At 44.9% G+C, this 20,629-nt stretch overlaps 3 protein-coding genes across 4 annotated transcripts in view; all 3 read right to left on the bottom strand.

Moving 5' to 3' along the window:
- Positions 1-1,199: 1,199 nt before the first annotated feature.
- Positions 1,200-4,797, bottom strand: sec22bb (SEC22 homolog B, vesicle trafficking protein b). Its single transcript, XM_029632609.2, has 5 exons — positions 4,583-4,797; positions 3,118-3,227; positions 2,799-2,959; positions 2,504-2,650; positions 1,200-2,129 (listed from the first exon to the last, which is right to left on the bottom strand). Exons 1-5 carry the CDS (start codon positions 4,655-4,657, stop codon positions 1,975-1,977), a joined length of 648 nt encoding a protein of 215 aa, XP_029488469.1. The 5' UTR covers positions 4,658-4,797; the 3' UTR covers positions 1,200-1,974.
- Positions 4,798-4,945: 148 nt separating this feature from the next.
- Positions 4,946-9,171, bottom strand: LOC115108367 (cysteine-rich motor neuron 1 protein-like). The gene is made up of 5 exons (XM_029632604.2): positions 8,576-9,171; positions 8,130-8,366; positions 6,061-6,219; positions 5,735-5,887; positions 4,946-5,589 (listed from the first exon to the last, which is right to left on the bottom strand). The coding sequence occupies exons 1-5, from the start codon at positions 8,853-8,855 to the stop codon at positions 5,342-5,344; spliced, it is 1,077 nt and encodes a 358-aa protein (XP_029488464.2). The 5' UTR covers positions 8,856-9,171; the 3' UTR covers positions 4,946-5,341.
- A 311-nt stretch (positions 9,172-9,482) lies between these two features.
- Positions 9,483-20,629, bottom strand: part of npl (N-acetylneuraminate pyruvate lyase (dihydrodipicolinate synthase)) — a 14,933-nt gene continuing 3,786 nt past the window's right edge. For both annotated transcript variants that reach the window (XM_029632606.2, XM_029632607.2), the window contains exons 4-12: positions 14,195-14,282; positions 13,560-13,617; positions 13,360-13,435; positions 13,114-13,206; positions 12,838-12,983; positions 12,488-12,534; positions 10,655-10,739; positions 10,507-10,546; positions 9,483-10,389 (exon numbers count right to left, since the gene is read on the bottom strand). In XM_029632606.2, coding sequence (XP_029488466.1) covers positions 10,244-10,389; positions 10,507-10,546; positions 10,655-10,739; positions 12,488-12,534; positions 12,838-12,983; positions 13,114-13,206; positions 13,360-13,435; positions 13,560-13,617; positions 14,195-14,282 — 779 coding nt within the window. In that variant the 3' untranslated portion in view covers positions 9,483-10,243. The remainder of the gene's footprint in view (positions 10,390-10,506; positions 10,547-10,654; positions 10,740-12,487; positions 12,535-12,837; positions 12,984-13,113; positions 13,207-13,359; positions 13,436-13,559; positions 13,618-14,194; positions 14,283-20,629) is intronic.

Below are 20,629 nucleotides of genomic sequence, written 5' to 3'. Positions count from 1 at the left end.
GATGGAAATTGCCACATTAACAATATTTGAGAGCTCAACTGTAACTAGATCTGTAGTTTTGTCTAGGTGTGTGTTAGGAACATGTAAATAGCAGTTGCTACGGAACAATGATAAATACTTTGCTCTCATTCCTTCACTCTCTACCCCCCACCCTCTCCTGTCTTTAGCCCCTCATATTGATCCTCATGGTGCTGAGCCTTCAGTTCAAGACATTTCTTCATCCATCTTTCAGCTGGAGGAGCCCAAAAAAAGACTCTCATCATCAGGGTCTTCTCAGCCATGGCCAAAGGCCTGAGGAACCCATTCAAACACACCTCCAACAAGACAGAGTGATTTGACTAGCAAGAGAGTTATTTGACAAGAGGCATCAACAGTATGAACTCTACTCTTTCAAAGTAAATTTCATGAAATAAATGCAAATTGTTTTACAGCATTGAGCATATGGGCTGATTCCAGCGATGTAACATAGACTAGAATAACAGTGACTATAGTGATAGGCTGCGTTACCATTTTGAAACCATTAAGTGTCATCGGTATCTGATGTGTCCTTCCTGTAAAGACAGTCTCTGCTAGGTCAGTCACACACACTTCCCTTGAAGATGAGAGTATGGTGAGAGGTGAAAAGGTTAGCCTGTGCCCTGTGGTTAGCTTTGCATGCTACTACTGACACTACCCTCTGCTGCTTCTCATTTCTGCTATGCCCACTTCCTGTTCAAACTATGTGAGCAGAAACAGGCTTCAGCACTTTCTGAACGTATGTAGATAATAGTTTTTTCTACACCGGAAGCAGCAGTCTATATTCGTCTTCCAATACCACCCTAAGATTTTGTGCATTAGTCTTCGCCGCAACACTACAAGTTGCAAAGGAATGCCATTTTCACTTGCAACATTATCATAAGCAAAGGGCACCAACTGCTGGCTGGGATAGGAATAACATGAGCTGATGCACGAACCAGGCCTACCAGTAGCGGCTGGTTCTTTTAAACAAACACAACTTGAACGAAACACAGCTGATGACACACCTTCCTCTTATGTATTTAGAGGTCTGACTTTGACCTGATGCTATGCATGGACTACCACTGGCTGTGTCCAAAGTTCATGACCAAGCACAGGGCAGGAATACAAGTGTTTCGATAGAACGATACAGCAAGAATCTTGACTTGTTACCAAGTTTGCATTCTGTAGTAGAAATTCAATACTTTAGTGAAAATCATTTTATTTATAGCAGACGAAACAGTGAAGTTGAAATTCATTATCCTATCCAGCCGCTGATTAGCATAAGCCAGCTACATAACATAAACTAGCTACAATTCTCATCCTGATTTTTTAATTTATTTTTTACATGGTGTCTTAACTTGTGTAAACTTTTTACAATATAAAAGATGCCCCCTTTAGACATCAACTGATAAATGTGTCTGGTCTGGTGTTAAACCTTTCCAATCTCTCAGCGTGAAGATGAAGGTGAATGAGGAATATTATTTCTGCAGCCAATATCACATGTAATGTGATTGATCACCCCAGAACAGCAGGTTAACCATTAAGAAATCTCCACCAAACCACAATGCCAACATAATAATAGTAGTGTTATTAACGGCAAAGCCCTTATGATGTCCTCTGGGTAAATATAACTATGTAGATTTTTCTTTCTTACTGCTATACACAACTAAATTGATAAGAGAAGATTTGTCATCATACAGGATTTGGTAACACACACAAACAAAACAAACATTTCCTCTGTCAGATTCTCACATGCAATACTCACACTCTTTCAACTCCAAAGTATAACCACTACAGGATGACTACCTAATTGCTAATAAAACATAACATGTAATTACTTTATAGATATATGGACAGACAGTTGGGAAAAACAAGTCTTCAACAGTCTTGTGTTAAAAGGAGGGATCCCATATTGGATAGAATGTGAGACCAGAGCTCAACTTCTTCCAGCTCTTCTTCTCCAACCCCTCCCCTCTCTCAGAGCCACCAGAAGCGGACGTAGACGATAAGCATAATGAAGAAGACCCCGCCTGCGGCCAGCTTAGCATAGGTGGAACGAGTGTTCAGGTACTTGGCATCGCTTCTGTACTTCTTTGACAGGCTGGACAGATTACTGGCCTTGGAGTCCAGAGCTGGATGTGATAGGAGTGGATCCAGGTGATCAGAGGGAACAGAAACCAGAACAAATCCTCATTTAACACAAGTGAAAATGGCATCTGCTTCCTCTTCCTCTGAAGCACTATTCTTTGTCAGAGCTTGACGAACAGTATGTAACAGAAGTGATACTCCCTTTTATTAGTGAATCTAGTGAATTCTACCTAACATTTACATTCTACCTATTATCATTCTGTTGCAATGATATGCATTTATGCTAATGAAATAAGCCCGGCCCTAGTTAGACATCGGAGATAAGGTTTGTATAATAGAGGTGTTTCAGTTATACATCGACCTACATGAACCATTATCACTGTAAATCTGAGAAGGAAGAACAAGAAGTAGACATTACCAGACAAGGCCTCCCCTCGTTGCAATACTTCCTCAATGTTGGCCACCATGATCCTCTGGACGTCCTGCAGCTCTGTGTTGATGCTGCCCAGGTTCCTACGGGCTCGGCTGTCTATGTAGGACTTCTTGGTCTTCTGAATGTAAGTGTCTGTAGACAGAGGGAAAAACTCCATAAAAAAGAGACATGGGAACGTTACAGGACTTTATGGCATATTTATTCATAATTTCATAATTTAATGCTAGGGTTTCCTATTAAATCAACATTGGGTTGTTAGTAGGGATTCATTGAATCTCACCAAACTCAATGAAGGAGTACGGCCGGGACACAGTGGGGACCTTCTTCCCGTGCTGTTCATGGAACTCTGCCTGCAGGTCTTCCAGGTAAGCAAAGGCAAGTTTTTTGGGAAAGCTTGCTTCAGACAGCACTAGGTAAACTACTCCTTTTTCTATGACGTAGCTGGAGGGAGAAACATAAGGGAAACATGAGTCAGTGTCTTGGATGCATAACGGTCAGTGGATGCCTGCTTATTAGTGCAAGTCATTACTCTTTAAAAAACATTTGAGAAAGGTGTGTTATGACTAGTGTTTTGCCAAGAGAGTGTGGTTTGAACTCACTGAAAGGACATGGATCCTGCCTCTAATGTGCAACGTGTGGGACTCTGGTCATTCAGTTTCCTGAACAGCTGTTTAGCCTGGCTCTGGTACTGTTGCAGGTCCCGACCCAACTAAACACAGGACAGAGCAAGAGGTTAAGCATCCAAGAAGATTTAAAAGGACACTGAACCAATGATCGGGATCAATATAAACGTCATTAACAAAGAAGCGGGTGGTCTGGGTATGGTAAACACAGTAACACATCACAGGAACAATGTGTATGATTTCCAAGCATCGGTTACAGTGCAGAGAAAAGACCAACCTTCTCACTTCCCTTTGGGAGAGCAGTTAGGAAAGCAAAGGGAAACATGTTAGAGTTCTTCCAGCAGGTGGCAAGACTCACATGTAGCCTACAGCAACTCGGTAATACATTGCCGCCTCATTTGCTACAACTACAAGGAAATAACAAGGACGAATGATGCTTTTGATAAACAATTTGTGGGAGTACAGTAGACCGTCACAAATCGCAAATTAACTTGAGCAGAATTTACTCAATGGACCTACTTTATTAACCAAAGGAGATACATTTTGAATGTTGGAATATGGTATCACATGATCTGACTAAGCCTGGCCATTAGCGGCTAGAGATTGTTACACCAGATAATGTGATTTAACCTCAGATGTTTGGTATACATTACATGATTGGTACTGTTTGGTGTAGCAGAGCATTTTCGACCAACCTTAGCTTGGGGACACGGTCTTCGTCCTCGAGTTGTGGAAACAGGAGTCTCAAAATGGCCATATCCAGTTGCACGGGGTACGTTTGAGGTTAGAAAATCGTCCTTTATTAAAATAAGTAATTTGGAGGGGTCTAAGTAATCCAACAACGTGTACACCACCATCTTGTATATTTCAAGTCTTCGCTCATTGATCAAGACATGCGGCACTTCGGGGTAGACACCCACCTGTCTCGGTCAATTAGAGAAGACTTGAAATAGACCAGATGGCAGTGTTGGATTACTAAATGTAGAAAAAAATGTACTTAATTTAATAAAGGAGCGTTTTCTGAATTCGAACGGACCCCGTGCAACTGGACATGGCCATTTTACGAGACTCCTGTTACTACGTATCGAGGATGAAGAAAGCATTGCCAAGCTACACCAAACAGTACATATCCTCTAACTCCCACTAACGGATACCAACAATCTTGGTTTAAACACATCTGTAGTTAGGCCATTCAATTATTAGCTGCCTGTTACTCTGACACAGCTGGAATACGTCCATCTGGATTTAAATGTCAGACACAATCAAGCTCATATAATATGATTTTATTATGAAGAAAGTAGGCCTGCATAGATTAAGGTCCATATTGCACACGTAGCACACTAGCGAAAAACGATTTGCCAATAGTAGGTGGGACGATAGATAGCTAGCACTATCAATTCAAGTTAACATACATGGCATTAGGAAAACCAGAAATATTAACCTGTTCGTCCTCCTGCATTGAGGCGGCAAGCGGCAGTCCATCCGCCAACCGAGCGATCATTGTCAGCAGCACCATTTTGGAACTGAATTTGTTATTGTCCACCACTAGTGATCGCCACAGTGTCGCTAAGTGAAAGCTAATGACAGGCAGTAGCTAGATTGACAACACAACACTCCGGACGCGCTGAGCTGGCCGGAAACGCTAGTGCTTTGGGTGTCGCTCAAATCTGACCGTCCATCCCAATCAGGAATGCCTCAAAGGTTCCGCGTTACTTCCTCACTTATTATAATTGAATAGCCTCTGGGATTAAATAAAATGACCACTATGCATAAAATATAAATCACGACTCATGTCATTTGGAAAGAGGGGTCTATTGTTTCCTTTATTATGAAAATATGCACATGACATCCAGTATCCTACCACGGGCACAGTAGCCTATTCCTCCCAACCCATTATCAGTGATGTATTAGAATGTATTAGAATTTAGTTAAATGGTTTTAGTTACATTTAGGCAACGTTGCTCAAAATAGCGATTAATGCCATGATTTCAGAAATAAAACTGTAGGTAATGTGTGAGTCATAATGCATATAAAATTGCCCATGCAATCCATCAGCAATTAACCAGTGGAGTCCTGTCTTTCGAGTCCAGCTCTGTTTGAGGTCCTGGCACTTTCCTTTGGCCTGTCTACCCCTTCTCTCTTTTTTTCTCTTTGTCTGTCATCATCTCATCAAACTTTGCTGCCTAAGCAGTGCCTAACCCTACACACACTGGTACTGGTGGCAACAAGCCCCTGGAAGACCATCCCTGCTCTCCACACCGTGGACTTGCTGGCCAGGAGGACAGGTCGGGGGTGCCAACGGGCATTTATCGAAGTTGCATGTGCAGATAGCTGGCACCAGGGGGCAGCATTGGCCATGAGGAATGTAAGGCTCAGTGAGGAAGGAATCAGCAGGGCAGGAAGGGACTTGGACCTCAGGGCATTTAACATTGCTGCAGCTCTCTCTCTCTGAGATAGACATGTGGAGAGAAAGAGGAACGGAGATTAATGTATAGATGTTCACGTTTCGTTTTTGAATACCATATTGTTTGTGAAGATCGATTTACTCTATTGTGTTGCAGCAGTTGGTTATTATTTTTGTGGTGAAACTCACGCAGCATGTTTTCACAGGTGTCTTCAGAGAATAATGGTGTGGGTGAGTAGCAGCTCCTCTCCATACACACACACTGGCTTCCCTGCAACTCACAGCCCCATTCCACACATGTATGCTCCCCTTGTTCCTCCATCTCGCTCCAGAGCTCATCCCCTGGAAAATCGATAGCCAAGTTTCAATTATATGCCTAAAACATCAAAAGCACATACAGCTGGAGCTTATTCTACAAAACTTTGAAAGGCTACAGTACTTTCCAACCTTATCAGTATGTGTGTGTGTGTGTGTGTGTGTCCGTATACATGGGTGCCTAGGTCTATGTATCTCACCTCTCATTGTTTTGAGACATTGGTCCAAACTGTGATAGGAGAAGGCAGCGTGGCAAGTCTGTAGGGAGTAGCAGTCACAGGCCCCTGCCCTGACGTTGCAGCCCCACATCCAGGGGCATAGGGGGTCTGCCAGGGGGTCTGCCTGATGCCCAAGTAACACTGGAACACGACAGGGGAGAGTCACAGAAAGGGTGAGATTACTGGAATAAGGTAACGAGAAAGGTAACATTTTATTTGAAGATCTGTTATAATATATGTCAAATAAAATACAATTTTATTTGAGACATGCTTCGTAAACAAATAGTTAAACGCTTACATATGGGCCCTTCCCAACAATGTAGAGACACAAAAAAAGAAATTGACAAATAAATACACAATGAGTAACGATAACTTGGCTATATACATGGTAACAATACAGAGTCAATGTGCAGGGGTACGAGGTAATTGAGGTAGATACAGTAAGCTTCAAAAGAATTGGGACAGTGGCAATATTTTTGTTGTTTTGGCTCTGTACTACAGCACTTTGGATTTGAAATGATACAATGACTGAGGTTAAAATGCAGACTATCAGCTTTAATGTCATCTTTGAGGGTATTTTCATCCATATCGGGTGAACGGTTTACAAATTATAGCACTTTTTGTGCATAGTCTCCCCCATTTTAGGGGACCAAAAGGGGGCGATAGTCATTTAGATAGTACCTGTGCCCAAGAATGCCAAGGTAACCTATGGTGGTCTGCTTAAACATGTAGGTGTTACAGACTGGGTCAGGGAGAGGTTGAAAATGTTAGTGAAGACACTTGCCAGCGCATGCTCTAGGTACACATCCTGGTAATCCATCTGGTCCTGCGGCCTTGTAAATGCTAACCTGTTTAAAGGTCTTACTCACATCGGCTACGGAGAGCGTGATCACACAGTCGTCTGGAACAGCTGGTGCTCTCATGCATGGTTCAGTGTTGCGAGCATAGAAGGTATATAGTTTGTCTGGACAGCTTAAGGCTGGGTTTCCCTTTGTAATCCGTGATAGTTTGCAAGCCCTGCCACATCCAACGATCATCAGAGTCGATGTAATAGGATTCTGTATTGACACTTTGCCTGTTTGATGGTTCATTGGAGGGTGTAGCGGGATTTCTTATAAGCGTCCGGATTAGTGTCCCAGTCCTTGAAAGTGGAAGATCTAGCATTTAACTCAGTGCGGATGTTGCCTGTAATCCATGGCTTCTGGTTGGGATATCTATGTACGGTCACTGTGGGGACGATGCACTTATTAATGAAGGCGGTGACTGATGTAGTAAACTCCTGAATCCCATTGGATTAATCCCAAAACATATTCCAGTCTGTGCTATCGAAACAGTCCTGTAGTTTAGCATCTGCTTCATCAGACCACTTCTATATTAAGCATGTGTGTAACTGGAACTTCCTGTTTGAGTTTATGCTTGTAAGCAGGAATCAGGAGGATAGAGTTACGGTCAGATTTGCTAAATGGAGGGTGAGGGAGAGCTTTGTATGCGTCTCTGTGTGTGGAGGAAAGGTGATCTAGAGTGTTTTCGCCTCTACTTACACAGGTGACATGCTGGTAGAAATGAGGTAAAACAGATTTCAGTTTCCCTGCGCTGCCACTGGATGAGCATTTTCTTGTTTGCCTATGTACTTCTACAGCTCGTTGAGTGCAGTCTTAGTGCCGACCTCGGTTTGTGGTGGTAAATAGATAGCAAAATATAGATAAACTCTTGGTAAATAGTACGGTCTACAGCTTATCATGAGGTATTCTAACTCTGGCGAGCAGAAACTCGAGACTTCCTTCATATTAGAGACCAGGTGTTAACAGACACACCCCTCCCCCGACACCACCGTTCTGTCCTGACAATGTATAGATAAAACAGATTTATGTAGTTTAAGTAGGTTATAGGCAGACATACACAGTCACCCATTAACAAACGTAAGCTGTTACACAATACACAACCATGCACCACTTTCATCACTGTGGCTGTTACGCAATGCTTAAATTTGTACAGGGGCCGTACCTCAATGTGCCCTCTTAAGCCCCATCTGTTAGAACCAATCCTCTTACCTTTGCACACACCGGTGTGTGGGGGTCTGGCAGGGCTGCGTCCGGTGAACAGGGTGCAGGTGAGGTCTCTGTCACAATAGCCTTTCTCCCAGTGGGGGCCTCCACACACCTGGCCCATCTGACGGGCACACTGTGGGCAGCAGCCACACGGCTCAGTGACATGTCCCCCAGGGCAGACTCGCCTGGCATGGGGACACAGCACTCCAGAGCATGGCACACAGCCTGGGGCAAGGGGAGCTGTGGGCGATATAGACAATATGATGCACTGCACGCACCTCTGTAGTTAGTTACAATACTGCAATTCCATTGTCATAGCCAAAGTGGAGTTCACTAGAGGATGCAAATAACTATTTATCTAACTGCTTTTCAAATACACTCATGAATAAAACAAATAAAAGTCAAAATATGGAACACATAATATTGGAAATAGTAACAGGTAGACTTACGGCTGCAGAGTCCAGCACTGGGTGTTTGCTCCTTGTCAGCGGGCTTCACAGACACACATGTGAGGTTGGTGTCACACTGGCCCTCCACTGCCCCTCCACACACTTCCCCCTTACCTAGAATAACCTGTCCATTCAGCTGTGAGGGGCTACACCCCAACAAGAACACCCAGAGCCCAAGATAAACCCAAACCATTGCTCTGTTATCAATAACCCACCTTACCGTACCAAAGCATAGGCTCGAAGAGAGCTTCAGTTCCTCTGAGAGACTTCTGAACATCATGTGTTCCTCCTCCCACTGTCCTTCAGCCAGATTCCTGACCAACCATCTATTTTCTTATCCCAGCCAAAACCACACACCCCTCTCCCTCGCTCATTCCCTCCGGCTCGGTCTGTCCCGGTCTCACTCTCCTGTACACATTTAATCAAATTCCAATAGATTTCACAACAGCTATGCTTCAATAGCCTCAAAGAAAACATGTCCAAAGTTTCATTCTGTCCAAGAGTTGGCGATACTGTTATTGAGTAGAAAGGCTGGCTTGGTCTCTCCTCTCACGTCAGAAGAGTGAAAAGTGTGTATGATCACGGGTGGAATGTGTAGTATAGTCAATAGCGGATATGGAAAGGGTCAGGGAAGTAGAGGGGGAGGGAGGACGGGAGCGACTAAGAACACAGAGAGACCGCAGACACCACAGCCAAGAGGGACTGACAAAGCACTTCTCTGTCTGACAGAGGCAGGCAGGCACACAACCTCTGAGATCATTCTGCTTTTTGGTTTACAAGTACTGAAAGAGATCTGAAACTGAAGTCATACTCTGCAGAGCCCAGAATCATAACAGAGAAAGATAGAGACAAACAAATGAACATGAAACTTGGAAGAATAACGGGTGAAAATCTATATGGCATAACATTCCGAAACAATTGATCTTTTATTTCATATGCAATGTCCAAGAGTGTTTACAAAAATGATTCAAGTTTTGTTTAAATTTCCCTTTCACTCACAAGTTCAGTTATACTGTAATTCACTTTAAAGATAATATCAAGACTACAATACTGGAAAGAATGCAGTTCACACTTTTGAGGTCAGTGGCAATTCAACTTATAGATGTACTGATTTACTTCAGGGTTAGGTTACAGTCTAATACAGTACTTATATGAAAAGGTATCGACCACACAAAAATGCAGTGTTGCTCATGTAAACGACAAAGAGAGTAAAAATAAAAAGTATGAAGAAAACAACCCTGCAGGTCTCACTATAAAAACAATATAGATTACATATCAGAAACCATTTTAAGATACAAGGTGCTAAAAGTATTTTTAACAGTTCCCTAGTAGGCTATGCTCTTGATGCTCTTGATGCCCTACTACATGATGCTTGATTGCACCTCTTGCATGTCTGTTCTTTTTGGGCATTTTGGGCTTCTGGCAGTGGAATGTTTCTTTACATTTGAATACATGTGCAGGCGATAGTCAGTTAAATCAAACTTATTGGGTACAGTGTTAGTGTTTTCTGTTCCTCCTTATTAAAATCAGTTAGAAGCAGGAGAACAGAATAGGAGATTTCAGAGTTGACATCTTGGGAGAGTCTAGATAAACAGAGAAATGCATGACTGTTTAAACCGACTGTGATGCTCCCAGGCTGGCCTATAAAGCAAAGCCTCCGTGCTGCTGTCATTGCTCCCCGAGGATCTGCTGGAGTCTCTGTGCTATGGAGAGGGCCTTGGGATGGGGGCAGGGCAGCAAGGGCAGGCGGGGAGGGCCCAGAGCCAATCCTGACACCTCACTCATCAGCTGCTTATTCACAGCCAAATCAAACCCTGCACACAGACAAACACAATGTATCATATCACAAAAGGCACAGACTCACTCTAGGTTAATCTCACAGATGACACACATGGGAATGACTTGTGGGTGAAAATGTTGCACTCACTCACCTAGATTTATTGCATAACAGAGGATATCTTGCACCTGGAACTGCAAAGGGAGATCAAAGACATGAATCAATCAGATTATCACAGATTTAGGAAAACTACAATGATGTCCTGAGTTGTTGTTTTGTCTGAGGCTGAAAAGAAGGTGTACCTGTATAGTCCTGGCCTTGGGAAGGTCCCCTTTATCAAAGGCCGAAATGAGTCTGTTCACACTGCTGCCCAGGTAGTTGTATGTGCTGGGGAGAGAGTGACATTCCTAAGACATACAGTGCATTCGGAAAGTATTCAGACCCCTTGACTTTTTCTACATTTTGTTATGTTACAGCCTTATTCTAAAATTGAGGAAAATGTTTTATTTAATCAATCTACACACAATACCCCATAATGAAATGTTTGCTAATTCATAAAAATAAAAAGGGTATCCTCCCGAGTAGCGCAGCGTTCTAAGACACTGCATCGTGTCAATACAGACCCGGGTTCGATTCCGGGCTTTATTACAACCGGCTGTGATCGGGAGTCCCATAGGGCGGTGCACAATTGGCCCAGCGTCGTCCAGGTTAGGGCTTATCGCTCTCTAGCGACTCCTTGTGGCGGGCCGGGCACCTGCAGGCTGAGCAGGTTGTCAGTTGAACAGTGTTTCCTCTGACACATTGGTGCGGCTTGCTTCAGGGCTAAGCGGGCGGGTGTTAAGAAGTGCGGTTTGGCGGGTCATGTTTCGGAGGACGCATGAAATCGACTTTCGCATCCAGAGCCCGTTGGGAAGTTGCAGTGATGAGACAAGATTGAAATTGAGGAGAAAAAGGGGGTAAAATACAAAACAAAAATGTAAAACAGAAAACAAATCAAAAATACCTTACATAAGTATTCAGACCCTTTGCTATGAGACTTGAAATTTAGCTCGGGTGCATCTTGTTTCCAATGATCATCCTTGAGATGTTTCTCCAACTTGAGTCCACCTGTGGTAAATGCAATGGATTGGATATGATTTGGAAAGGCACACACCTGTCTATATAAGGTCCCACAGTTGACAGTGCATGTCAGAGCAAAAATCAAGCCATGAGGTCGAAGGAATTGTCCGTAGAGCTCCGAGACAGGATTGTGTCGAGGCACAGATCTGGGGAAGGGTACCAAAAAAACATTACTGCACCATTGAAGGTCCCCAAGAACACAGTGGCCTCCATCATTCTTAAAATGGGAGAAGTTTGGAACCACCAAGACTATGCCTAGGAAACCTGGCACCATCCCTACAGTGAAGCATGGTGGTGGCAGCATCATGCTGTGGGGATGTTTTTCAGTGGCAGGGACTGGGAGATGAGTCAGGATCGAGGCAAAGATGAACAGAGCAAAGTACAGAGAGATCCTTGATGAAAACCTGCTCCAGAACAGGACCACAGACTGGGGCGAAGGTTCACCTTCCAACAGGACAATGACCCTAGCACACAGCCAATGACAACGCAGGAGTGGCTTTGAGATAAGTTTCTGAATGTCCGAGGGGCCCAGTCAGAGCCCGGACTTGAACCCTATCGAACATCTCTGGAGAGACCTGAAAATAGCTGTGCAGTGAAGCTCTCCATCCATCCTGACTGAGCTTGAGGATCTGCAGAGAAGAATGGGAGAAACTCCCCAAATACAGGTGTGCTAAGCTTGTAGCATCGTACCCAAGAAGAGTCAAGGCTGTAATTGCTGCCAAAGGTGCTTCAACAAAGTACTGAGTAAAGGGTCTGAATACTTATGTAAATGTGATATTTCAATTTTTTTCTAAAAACCTGTTTTTGCTTTGTCATTATGTGGTATTGTGTGTAGGTAGATTGATGAAAAAAAAACATTTAATCAATTTTAGAATAAGGCTGTAACATAACAAAATGTGGAAAAAGTCAAGGTGTCCAAATACCCTCAGAATGCACTGTAAGTGTCTGCCTAATGGACTGACTTCACACAGAGCCTAGTTCTCAGGGTTAAAGTATGATATCAAATAGAGACCAACCTGCCTACAGCCCCATTGGCACCCATTGCCAAAGCTCCTAGCAGTTGCTGTTAAAGAGTAAAACATTAATTAGATAAACATAACATACTGAACACGACTTGTCTCTAAGGCAGTCATCGAGTATCCCAACAGGACACATTTTTGTTGGTGCCCCAAATAAAAACACCTGATTTAAATGATCGAGGGCTTGATGATTATTTGACAAGTTGAATCAGGTGTGCTTGTCTGGGGCTACAAAAACGTGTACTGTTTGGGGTACTTGAGGACTGGAGTTGCTCTAAGGATAAGTTATCTTCATACTGACAGAGAGAGACAAGCACAGAGAGGGAGGAGAAAGATGAAGTGCTGACCTCATCTATACCATATAGGAGTGACCAGTGAGATGGACTATAGCTGACACACTGGCCAAAGTCCATCAGGTCGCTGCCACTGAACTTCAGCCCCTGGAATGAGGGGATGTGATTCGCTATCCCCTCCAACACATCCCTTGATCGCACTGACAGGAGAAAAGAGTGGCTGAGAATCAACATGCTTTTAATTCAAACCCTGAATATTAGAGTATCACATGCAGAGGTGCATCAAGAAGTGACCGACTGTATCATATCAACTGAAAGCAGAGTACTCACAGTTGACCCCGGTCACAGCTGGAATGTGATAATAGTAGAAGGGCATGGCTGGGGCGGCTGCAGCCACTTCCTGGAGAAACATCCTCAGAGCATCTGAGTTCAGTGGAAGGAAACAGTGTAAGGAAAGGAAATCCCTACAGTGAATTTCACTGCAACGTTGATCCGAGTGGAATGGCTTAGGCATACCGTAATGAGCAAACAGAACCACAAGTATACGTCACAACCCGAAAAATATGCTCAACCCACCTGCGGTGGCGGGTTTGAAGAAAGAGGGGGAGATCACTGATATCCCATCGGCTCCTATTTCAGCAGCATGTCGTGCCTGCATGGGGGACACGGAGATAGTATGACACCTTACACTGTGAGCTGTTCCAAAGCCTTGTGCCGAGTTTAGACTAGTTATGGGTAGGCAGGAGTCCCAGCAGGTTGTGGCAGGGATGACTCACCAGCTCCTGGGAGTCCTTCAGACTCATGCAGCCCACGTGCACTATCACCTGCTCCAGCCTGTGAAAACACATCAAAGTGTGCCAAGAAGCCAGCAAGGCTTAATCAGTGACTCATTCACACACAGAGAAACAGTATTGCCACATACATTGAGCATAGCAAACATTAGGAACACCTTAATATTGAGTTGCACCACCCCCACCTCCTTTTGCCCTAAGAACAGCCTCTATTCATGGACTCTACAATGTATCGAAACCATTCCACAGGGATGCTGGCCCATGGTGCAGGTCTTGACAAACCGGTGCACCAGGCATCTACTACCATACCCCGTTCAAAAGGTACTTTTGTCTTACCCATTCACCCTCTGAATGGCATACATACACAATTGTCTCAAGACTTAGAAATCCTTCATTAACCTGTCTCCTTCCCTTCATAGAAGTGGATTTAACAAGTGACATCAATAAGAGATCATAGCTTTCACCTTGATTCACCTGGTCAGTCTGTCATGGAAATAGTTGTCCTTAATGTTTTGTCTACTCAGTGTATAAACCATATTACACACACAATTGATAACCACATTCTGTATTACTTACTTGTTGGGTTTAGAGTTTGCAAGAATGGCATTTCACAGACTTACTTGTTCTTGCCCTGATGACACCACTCCACTGCAAGCAGCTTCCTCTCCTCCACAGTGAGAGACATGCCTTCTCCTGTCGTGCCATTTACTGGTGGAGCAGTTGGGGAAAAGAACAGAGGCATAACTAACAGCTGTGCTTGAGCTTGGTAGGAAAGTGATAGTACCACTAGGACTTTGCACAGATCAATTGGGGGAAGATGAGCAATAACTGTAAGAAGGAAGCCAGACCCGGCGCCAGGATAAAGTGACTAAGGAGGCAGTTGTAGTTGGCGAGGCAGCTACATTTCTGGGCATTCTTGCAATAGAATTATATTGAATTCTGCTTAGCTTACGCTATACCACAACAAACAAAGTTCAAACGCAGACTCATTGAGTGATTTTGAAGTGACAGGTTGGCGCGAAATCTGTAGCCCGTCTCCGCTGCCCTGTATCCGGGTAAAATAGGGTCCTTATAGCAGTGGTAAGACCAAAGATTCAGCAGGAGGCAGGCAGGTAGAGGTGCAAATAACTGTTGGATTTATTTACACAGCGCTGGTGTTTCAAAGATGACGCTAATATTTACAAATATATATATACACCACACACACAGTGGGGCAAAAAAGTATTTAGTCAACCACCAATTGTGCAAGTTCTCCCACTTAAAAAGATGAGGCCTGTAATTTATCATAGGTACACTTCAACTATGACAGACAAAATGAGAAAAAAAACTCCAGAAAATCACATTGTAGGATTCTTTATGAATTTATTTGCAAATTATGGTGGTAAGTAAGTATTTGGTCACCTACAAACAAGCAAGATTTCTGGCTCTCACAGACCTGTAACTTCTTCTTTAAGAGGCTCCTCTGTCCTCCACTCGTTACCTGTATTAATAGCACCTGTTTGTACTTGTTATCAGTATAAAATACACCTATCCACAACCTCAAACAGTCACACTCCAAACTCCACTATGGCCAAGACCAAAGAGCTGTCAAAGGACATCAGAAACAAAATTGTAGACCTGCACCAGGCTGGGAAGACTGAATCTGCAATAGGTAAGCAGCTTGGTTTGAAGAAATCAACTGTGGGAGCAATTATTAGGAAATGGAAGACATACAAGACCACTGATAATCTCCCTCGATCTGGGGCTCCATGCAAGATCTCACCCCATGGGGTCAAAATGATCACAAGAACGGTGAGCAAAAATCCCAGAACCACACGGGGGGACCTAGTGAATGACCTGCAGAGAGCTGGGACCAAAGTAGCAAAGCCTACCATCAGTAACACACTACGCCACTAGGGACTCAAATCCTGCAGTGCCAGACGTGTCCCCCTGCTTAAGCCAGTACATGTCCAGCCCCGTCTGAAGTTTGCTAGAGAGCATTTGGATGATCCAGAAGAAGATTGGGAGAATGTCATATGGTCAGATGAAACCAAAATAGAACTTTTTGGTAAAAACTCAACTCGTCGTGTTTGGAGGACAAAGAATGCCGAGTTGCATCCAAAGAACACCATACCTACTGTGAAGCATGGGGGTGGAAACATCATGCTTTGGGGCTGTTTTTCTGCAAAGGGACCAGGACGACTGATCCGTGTAAAGGAAAGAATGAATGGGGCCATGTATCGTGAGATTTTGAGTGAAAACCTCCTTCCATCAGCAAGGGCATTGAAGATGAAACGTGGCTGGGTCTTTCAGCATGACAATGATCCCAAACACACCGCCCGGGCAACAAAGGAGTGGCTTCGTAAGAAGCATTTCAAGGTCCTGGAGTTGCCTAGCCAGTCTCCAGATCTCAACCCCATAGAAAATATTTGGAGGGAGTTGAAAGTCCGTGTTGCCCAGCAACAGCCCCAAAACATCACTGCTCTAGAGGAGATCTGCATGGAGGAATGGGCCAAAATACCAGCAACAGTGTGTGAAAATCTTGTGAAGACTTACAGAAAACGTTTGACCTCTGTCATTGCCAACAAAGGGTATATAACAAAGTATTGAGAAACTTTTGTTATTGACCAAATACTTATTTTCCACCATAATTTTCAAATAAATTCATTAAATATCCTACAATGTGATTTTCTGGATTTTTTCCCCTAATTTTTAAGTGGGTGAACTTGCACAATTGGTGGCTGACTAAGTACTTTTTTGCCCCACTGTATACACACATACACAAAATTATGAATTCAAAATGTCAGCATTCAAAAGAAAAGTCAGAATGTGCCTCATGAGAGGGTTTAACTAATAAAGCACAGGTGGGGTCCACCAGGCTCAGAAACAGCCTCCCCTTGGGTTACCCAACAGGTGGGGTCCAGCAGGCTCAGATACAGCCTCCCCTTGGGTTACCCACAACAGGTAGGGTCCAGCAGGTGCTCAGATACAGCCTCCCCTTGGGTTGCCAAACAGGTGGGGTCCAGCAGGCTCAGATACAGCCTCCCCTTGGGTTACCCACAACAGGTGGGGTCCAGCAGGCGCTCAGATACAGCCTCCCCTTGGGTTACCCACAACAGGTAGGGTCCAGCAGGCTCAGATACAGCCTCCCCTTGGGTTACCCAACAGGTGGGGTCCAGCAGGCTCAGATACAGCCTCCCCTTGGGTTACCCAACAGGTGGGGTCCAGCAGGCTCAGATACAGCCTCCCCTTGGGTTACCCAACAGGTGGGGTCCAGCAGGCTCAGATACAGCCTCCCCTTGGGTTACCCAAAAGTGAACTAACTAGAACACCTATTCTTGGCACACAGGCCAGGTATATCTATGCAAACTAAAGTGTGCGCGTTCACACAACATTAAACATGGAGAAATCGGACACATGCTCTCCAAACAAAGACAATGAAGAAATTGACAGTAAACTGTTAAATGTTTTGCACAGTTTGTGAGGTCTCCAAACAATGTGTCTTTTTGTAGAATTTCCATAACCATACATTCTAAATGGGGGAGTAGGTTGGGATTAACTTTGCAGATAAGTACAGTATATACAGTGGCAAGAAGTATGTGAACGCTTTGGAAATACCTGGATTTCTGCATAAATTGGACATAAAATTTGATCTGAACTTCATCTAGGTCACAACAATAGGCAAACACAGTCTGCTTAAACTAATAACAAACAATTATACGTTTATATGTCTTTATTGAACACACCGTGTAAAACATTCACAGTGCAGGGTGGATAAAGTATATGAACCCTTGGATTATTATTTTTTTAATTATGGGGATGAGATAGTTGGATGGGCTATTTACAGATGGGCTTTCTACAGGTGCAATGATTGGTAAGCTGCTCTGATAGCTGATGCTTAAAGTTAGTGAGGGAGATGAGTCTCCAGCTTCAGTGATTTTTGCAATTCATTCCAGTAATTGGCAGTTGAGTACTGGAAGGAAAGGAAGCCAAAGGAGGAATTGGCTTTGGGGGTGACCAGTGAAATATACCTGCTGGAGCGCGTGCTACAGGTGGGTGCTGCTATGGTGACCAGTGAGCTGAGATAAGGGGGAGCTTTACCTAGCAAAGACTTATAGATGACATGGAGCCAGTGGGTCTGGCGACAAATATGAAGCGAGGGCCAGCCAAAGAGAGCATATAGGTCGCAGTGGTGGGTAGAATATGTGGCTTTGGTGACGAAATGGATGACACTGTGATAGACTGCTGGAGGCTATTTTGTAAATGACATTGCCGAAGTCAAGGATCGGTAGGATAGTCAGTTTTACGAGGGTATGTTTGGCAGCATGAGTGAAGGATGCTTTGTTGCGAAATTGGAAGCCGATTTTAGATTTAATTTTGGATTGGAGATGCTTAATGTGAGTCTGGAAGGAGGGTGTACAGTCTAACCAGACACCTAGGTATTTGTCCACATATTCTAAGTCAGAACCGTCCAGAGTAGTGATGCTAGGCAGGCGAGCAGCGATCGGTTGAAGAGCATGCATTTAGTTTTACTAGCGTTTAAGAGCAGTTGGAGGCCACAGAAGGAGAGTTGTTTGGCATTGAAGCTCGTCTGGAGGTTATTTAACACAGTGCCCAAAGAAGGGCCAGAAGTATACAAAATGGTGTCGTCTGTGCAGAGGTGGATTAGAGAATCACCAGAAGCAAGAGTGACATCATTGATATATACAGAGAAAAGAGTCGGGCCGAGAATTGAACCCTGTGGCACCCCCATAGAGACTGCCAGAGGTCCAGACAACAGGCCTTCCGATTTGACACACTGAACTCCGTCTGAGTAGTAGTTGGTGAACCAGGCGAGACAGTCATTTGAGAAACCAAACTGGTTGACCCTTCTTTGGCACCAATAACCTCAACCAAACATTTTCTGTAGTTGTGGATCAGACCTGCAATGGTCAGGAGGAATTTTTTTGGACTGCAGTGGCTTCTTCTGTGGTACACTTGATTAGTGTAGTGTCAACAACGCAGCCACTGCCAGCTAGCCTACAAAGTCAACAACGCAGCCACTGCCAGCTAGCCTACTTCAGCAGTACTGTATCATTTTAATCATTTTAGTCAATAAGATTCTTGCTACGTAAGCTTAACTTTCTGAACATTCGAGACGTGTAGTCCACTTGTCATTCCAATCTCCTTTGCATTAGCGTAGCCTCTTCTGTAGCCTGTCAACTATGTGTCTGTCTATCCCTGTTCTCTCCTCTCTGCACAGACCATACAAACGCTCCACACCGCGTGGCCGCGGCCACCCTAATCTGGTGGTCCCAGCGCGCACGACCCACGTGGAGTTCCAGGTCTCCGGTAGCCTCTGGAACTGCCGATCTGCGGCCAACAAGGCAGAGTTCATCTCAGCCTATGCCTCCCTCCAGTCCCTCGACTTCTTGGCACTGACGGAAACATGGATCACCACAGACAACACCGCTACTCCTACTGCTCTCTCTTCGTCCGCCCACGTGTTCTCGCACACCCCGAGAGCTTCTGGTCAGCGGGGTGGTGGCACCGGGATCCTCATCTCTCCCAAGTGGTCATTCTCTCTTTCTCCCCTTACCCATCTGTCTATCGCCTCCTTTGAATTCCATGCTGTCACAGTTACCAGCCCTTTCAAGCTTAACATCCTTATCATTTATCGCCCTCCAGGTTCCCTCTGAGAGTTCATCAATGAGCTTGATGCCTTGATAAGCTCCTTTCCTGAGGACGGCTCACCTCTCACAGTTCTGAGCGACTTTAACCTCCCCACGTCTACCGTTGACTCATTCCTCTCTGCCTCCTTCTTTCCACTCCTCTCCTCTTTTGACCTCTCCCTCTCACCTTCCCCCCCTACTCACAAGGCAGGCAATACGCTCAACCTCATCTTTACTAGATGCTGTTCTTCCACTAACCTCATTGCAACTCCCCTCCAAGTCTCCGACCACTACCTTGTATCCTTTTCCCTCTCGCTCTCATCCAACACTTCCCACACTGCCCCTACTCGGATGGTATCGCGCCGTCCCAACCTTCGCTCTCTCTCCCTCGCTACTCTCTCCTCTTCCATCCTATCATCTCTTCCCTCTGCTCAAACCTTCTCCAACCTATCTCCTGATTCTGCCTCCGCAACCCTCCTCTCCTCCCTTTCTGCATCCTTTGACTCTCTATGTCCCCTATCCTCCAGGCCGGCTCGGTCCTCCCCTCCCGCTCCGTGGCTCGACGACTCATTGCGAGCTCACAGAACAGGGCTCCGGGCAGCTGAGCGGAAATGGAGGAAAACTCGCCTCCCTGCGGACCTGGCATCCTTTCACTCCCTCCTCTCTACATTTTCCTCTTCTGTCTCTGCTGCTAAAGCCACTTTCTACCACTCTAAATTCCAAGCATCTGCCTCTAACCCTAGGAAGCTCTTTGCCACCTTCTCCTCCCTCCTGAATCCCCCCCTTCCTCCCTCTCTGCAGATGACTTCGTCAACCATTTTGAAAAGAAGGTCGACGACATCCGATCCTCGTTTGCTAAGTCAAACGACACCGCTGGTTCTGCTCACACTGCCCTACCCTGTGCTCTGACCTCTTTCTCCCCTCTCTCTCCAGATGAAATCTCGCGTCTTGTGATGGCCGGCCGCCCAACAACCTGCCCGCTTGACCCTATCCCCTCCTCTCTTCTCCAGACCATTTCCGGAGACCTTCTCCCTTACCTCACCTCGCTCATCAACTCATCCCTGACCGCTAGCTACGTCCCTTCCGTCTTCAAGAGAGCGAGAGTTGCACCCCTTCTGAAAAAACCTACACTCGATCCCTCCGATGTCAACAACTACAGACCAGTATCCCTGCTTTCTTTTCTCTCCAAAACTCTTGAACGTGCCGTCCTTGGCCAGCTCTCCCGCTATCTCTCTCAGAATGACCTTCTTGATCCAAATCAGTCAGGTTTCAAGACTAGTCATTCAACTGAGACTGCTCTTCTCTGTATCACGGAGGCGCTCCGCACTGCTAAAGCTAACTCTCTCTCCTCTGCTCTTATCCTTCTAGACCTATCGGCTGCCTTCGATACTGTGAACCATCAGATCCTCCTCTCCACCCTCTCCG

Source organism: Oncorhynchus nerka, linkage group LG24, assembly GCF_034236695.1.
Source record: "Oncorhynchus nerka isolate Pitt River linkage group LG24, Oner_Uvic_2.0, whole genome shotgun sequence".
NCBI classification, from domain to species: Eukaryota; Metazoa; Chordata; class Actinopteri; order Salmoniformes; family Salmonidae; genus Oncorhynchus; species Oncorhynchus nerka.
This window is presented reverse-complemented; position numbering and strand designations above follow the sequence as displayed.

Bases quoted from the DNA above. Each gene is read 5' to 3' on its own strand.
- LOC115108367 (XM_029632604.2), bottom strand. From the start codon at position 8,855: ATGATGTTCAGAAGTCTCTCAGAGGAACTGAAGCTCTCTTCGAGCCTA. The intron at 6,220-8,129 runs GTAAGAGGATTG...GTCGTGTTCCAG, and splicing joins ACACACCGGTGTGTGCAAAG to TGTTACTTGGGCATCAGGCA. The intron at 5,590-5,734 runs GTGAGTTTCACC...TGTCTATCTCAG, and splicing joins CACCTGTGAAAACATGCTGC to AGAGAGAGAGCTGCAGCAAT.
- sec22bb (XM_029632609.2), bottom strand. From the start codon at position 4,657: ATGGTGCTGCTGACAATGATCGCTCGGTTGGCGGATGGACTGCCGCTT. The intron at 2,960-3,117 runs GTGAGTTCAAAC...TTCTCCCTCCAG, and splicing joins GCAGGATCCATGTCCTTTCA to CTACGTCATAGAAAAAGGAG. The intron at 2,130-2,503 runs GTAATGTCTACT...TATCACATCCAG, and splicing joins ACGAGGGGAGGCCTTGTCTG to CTCTGGACTCCAAGGCCAGT.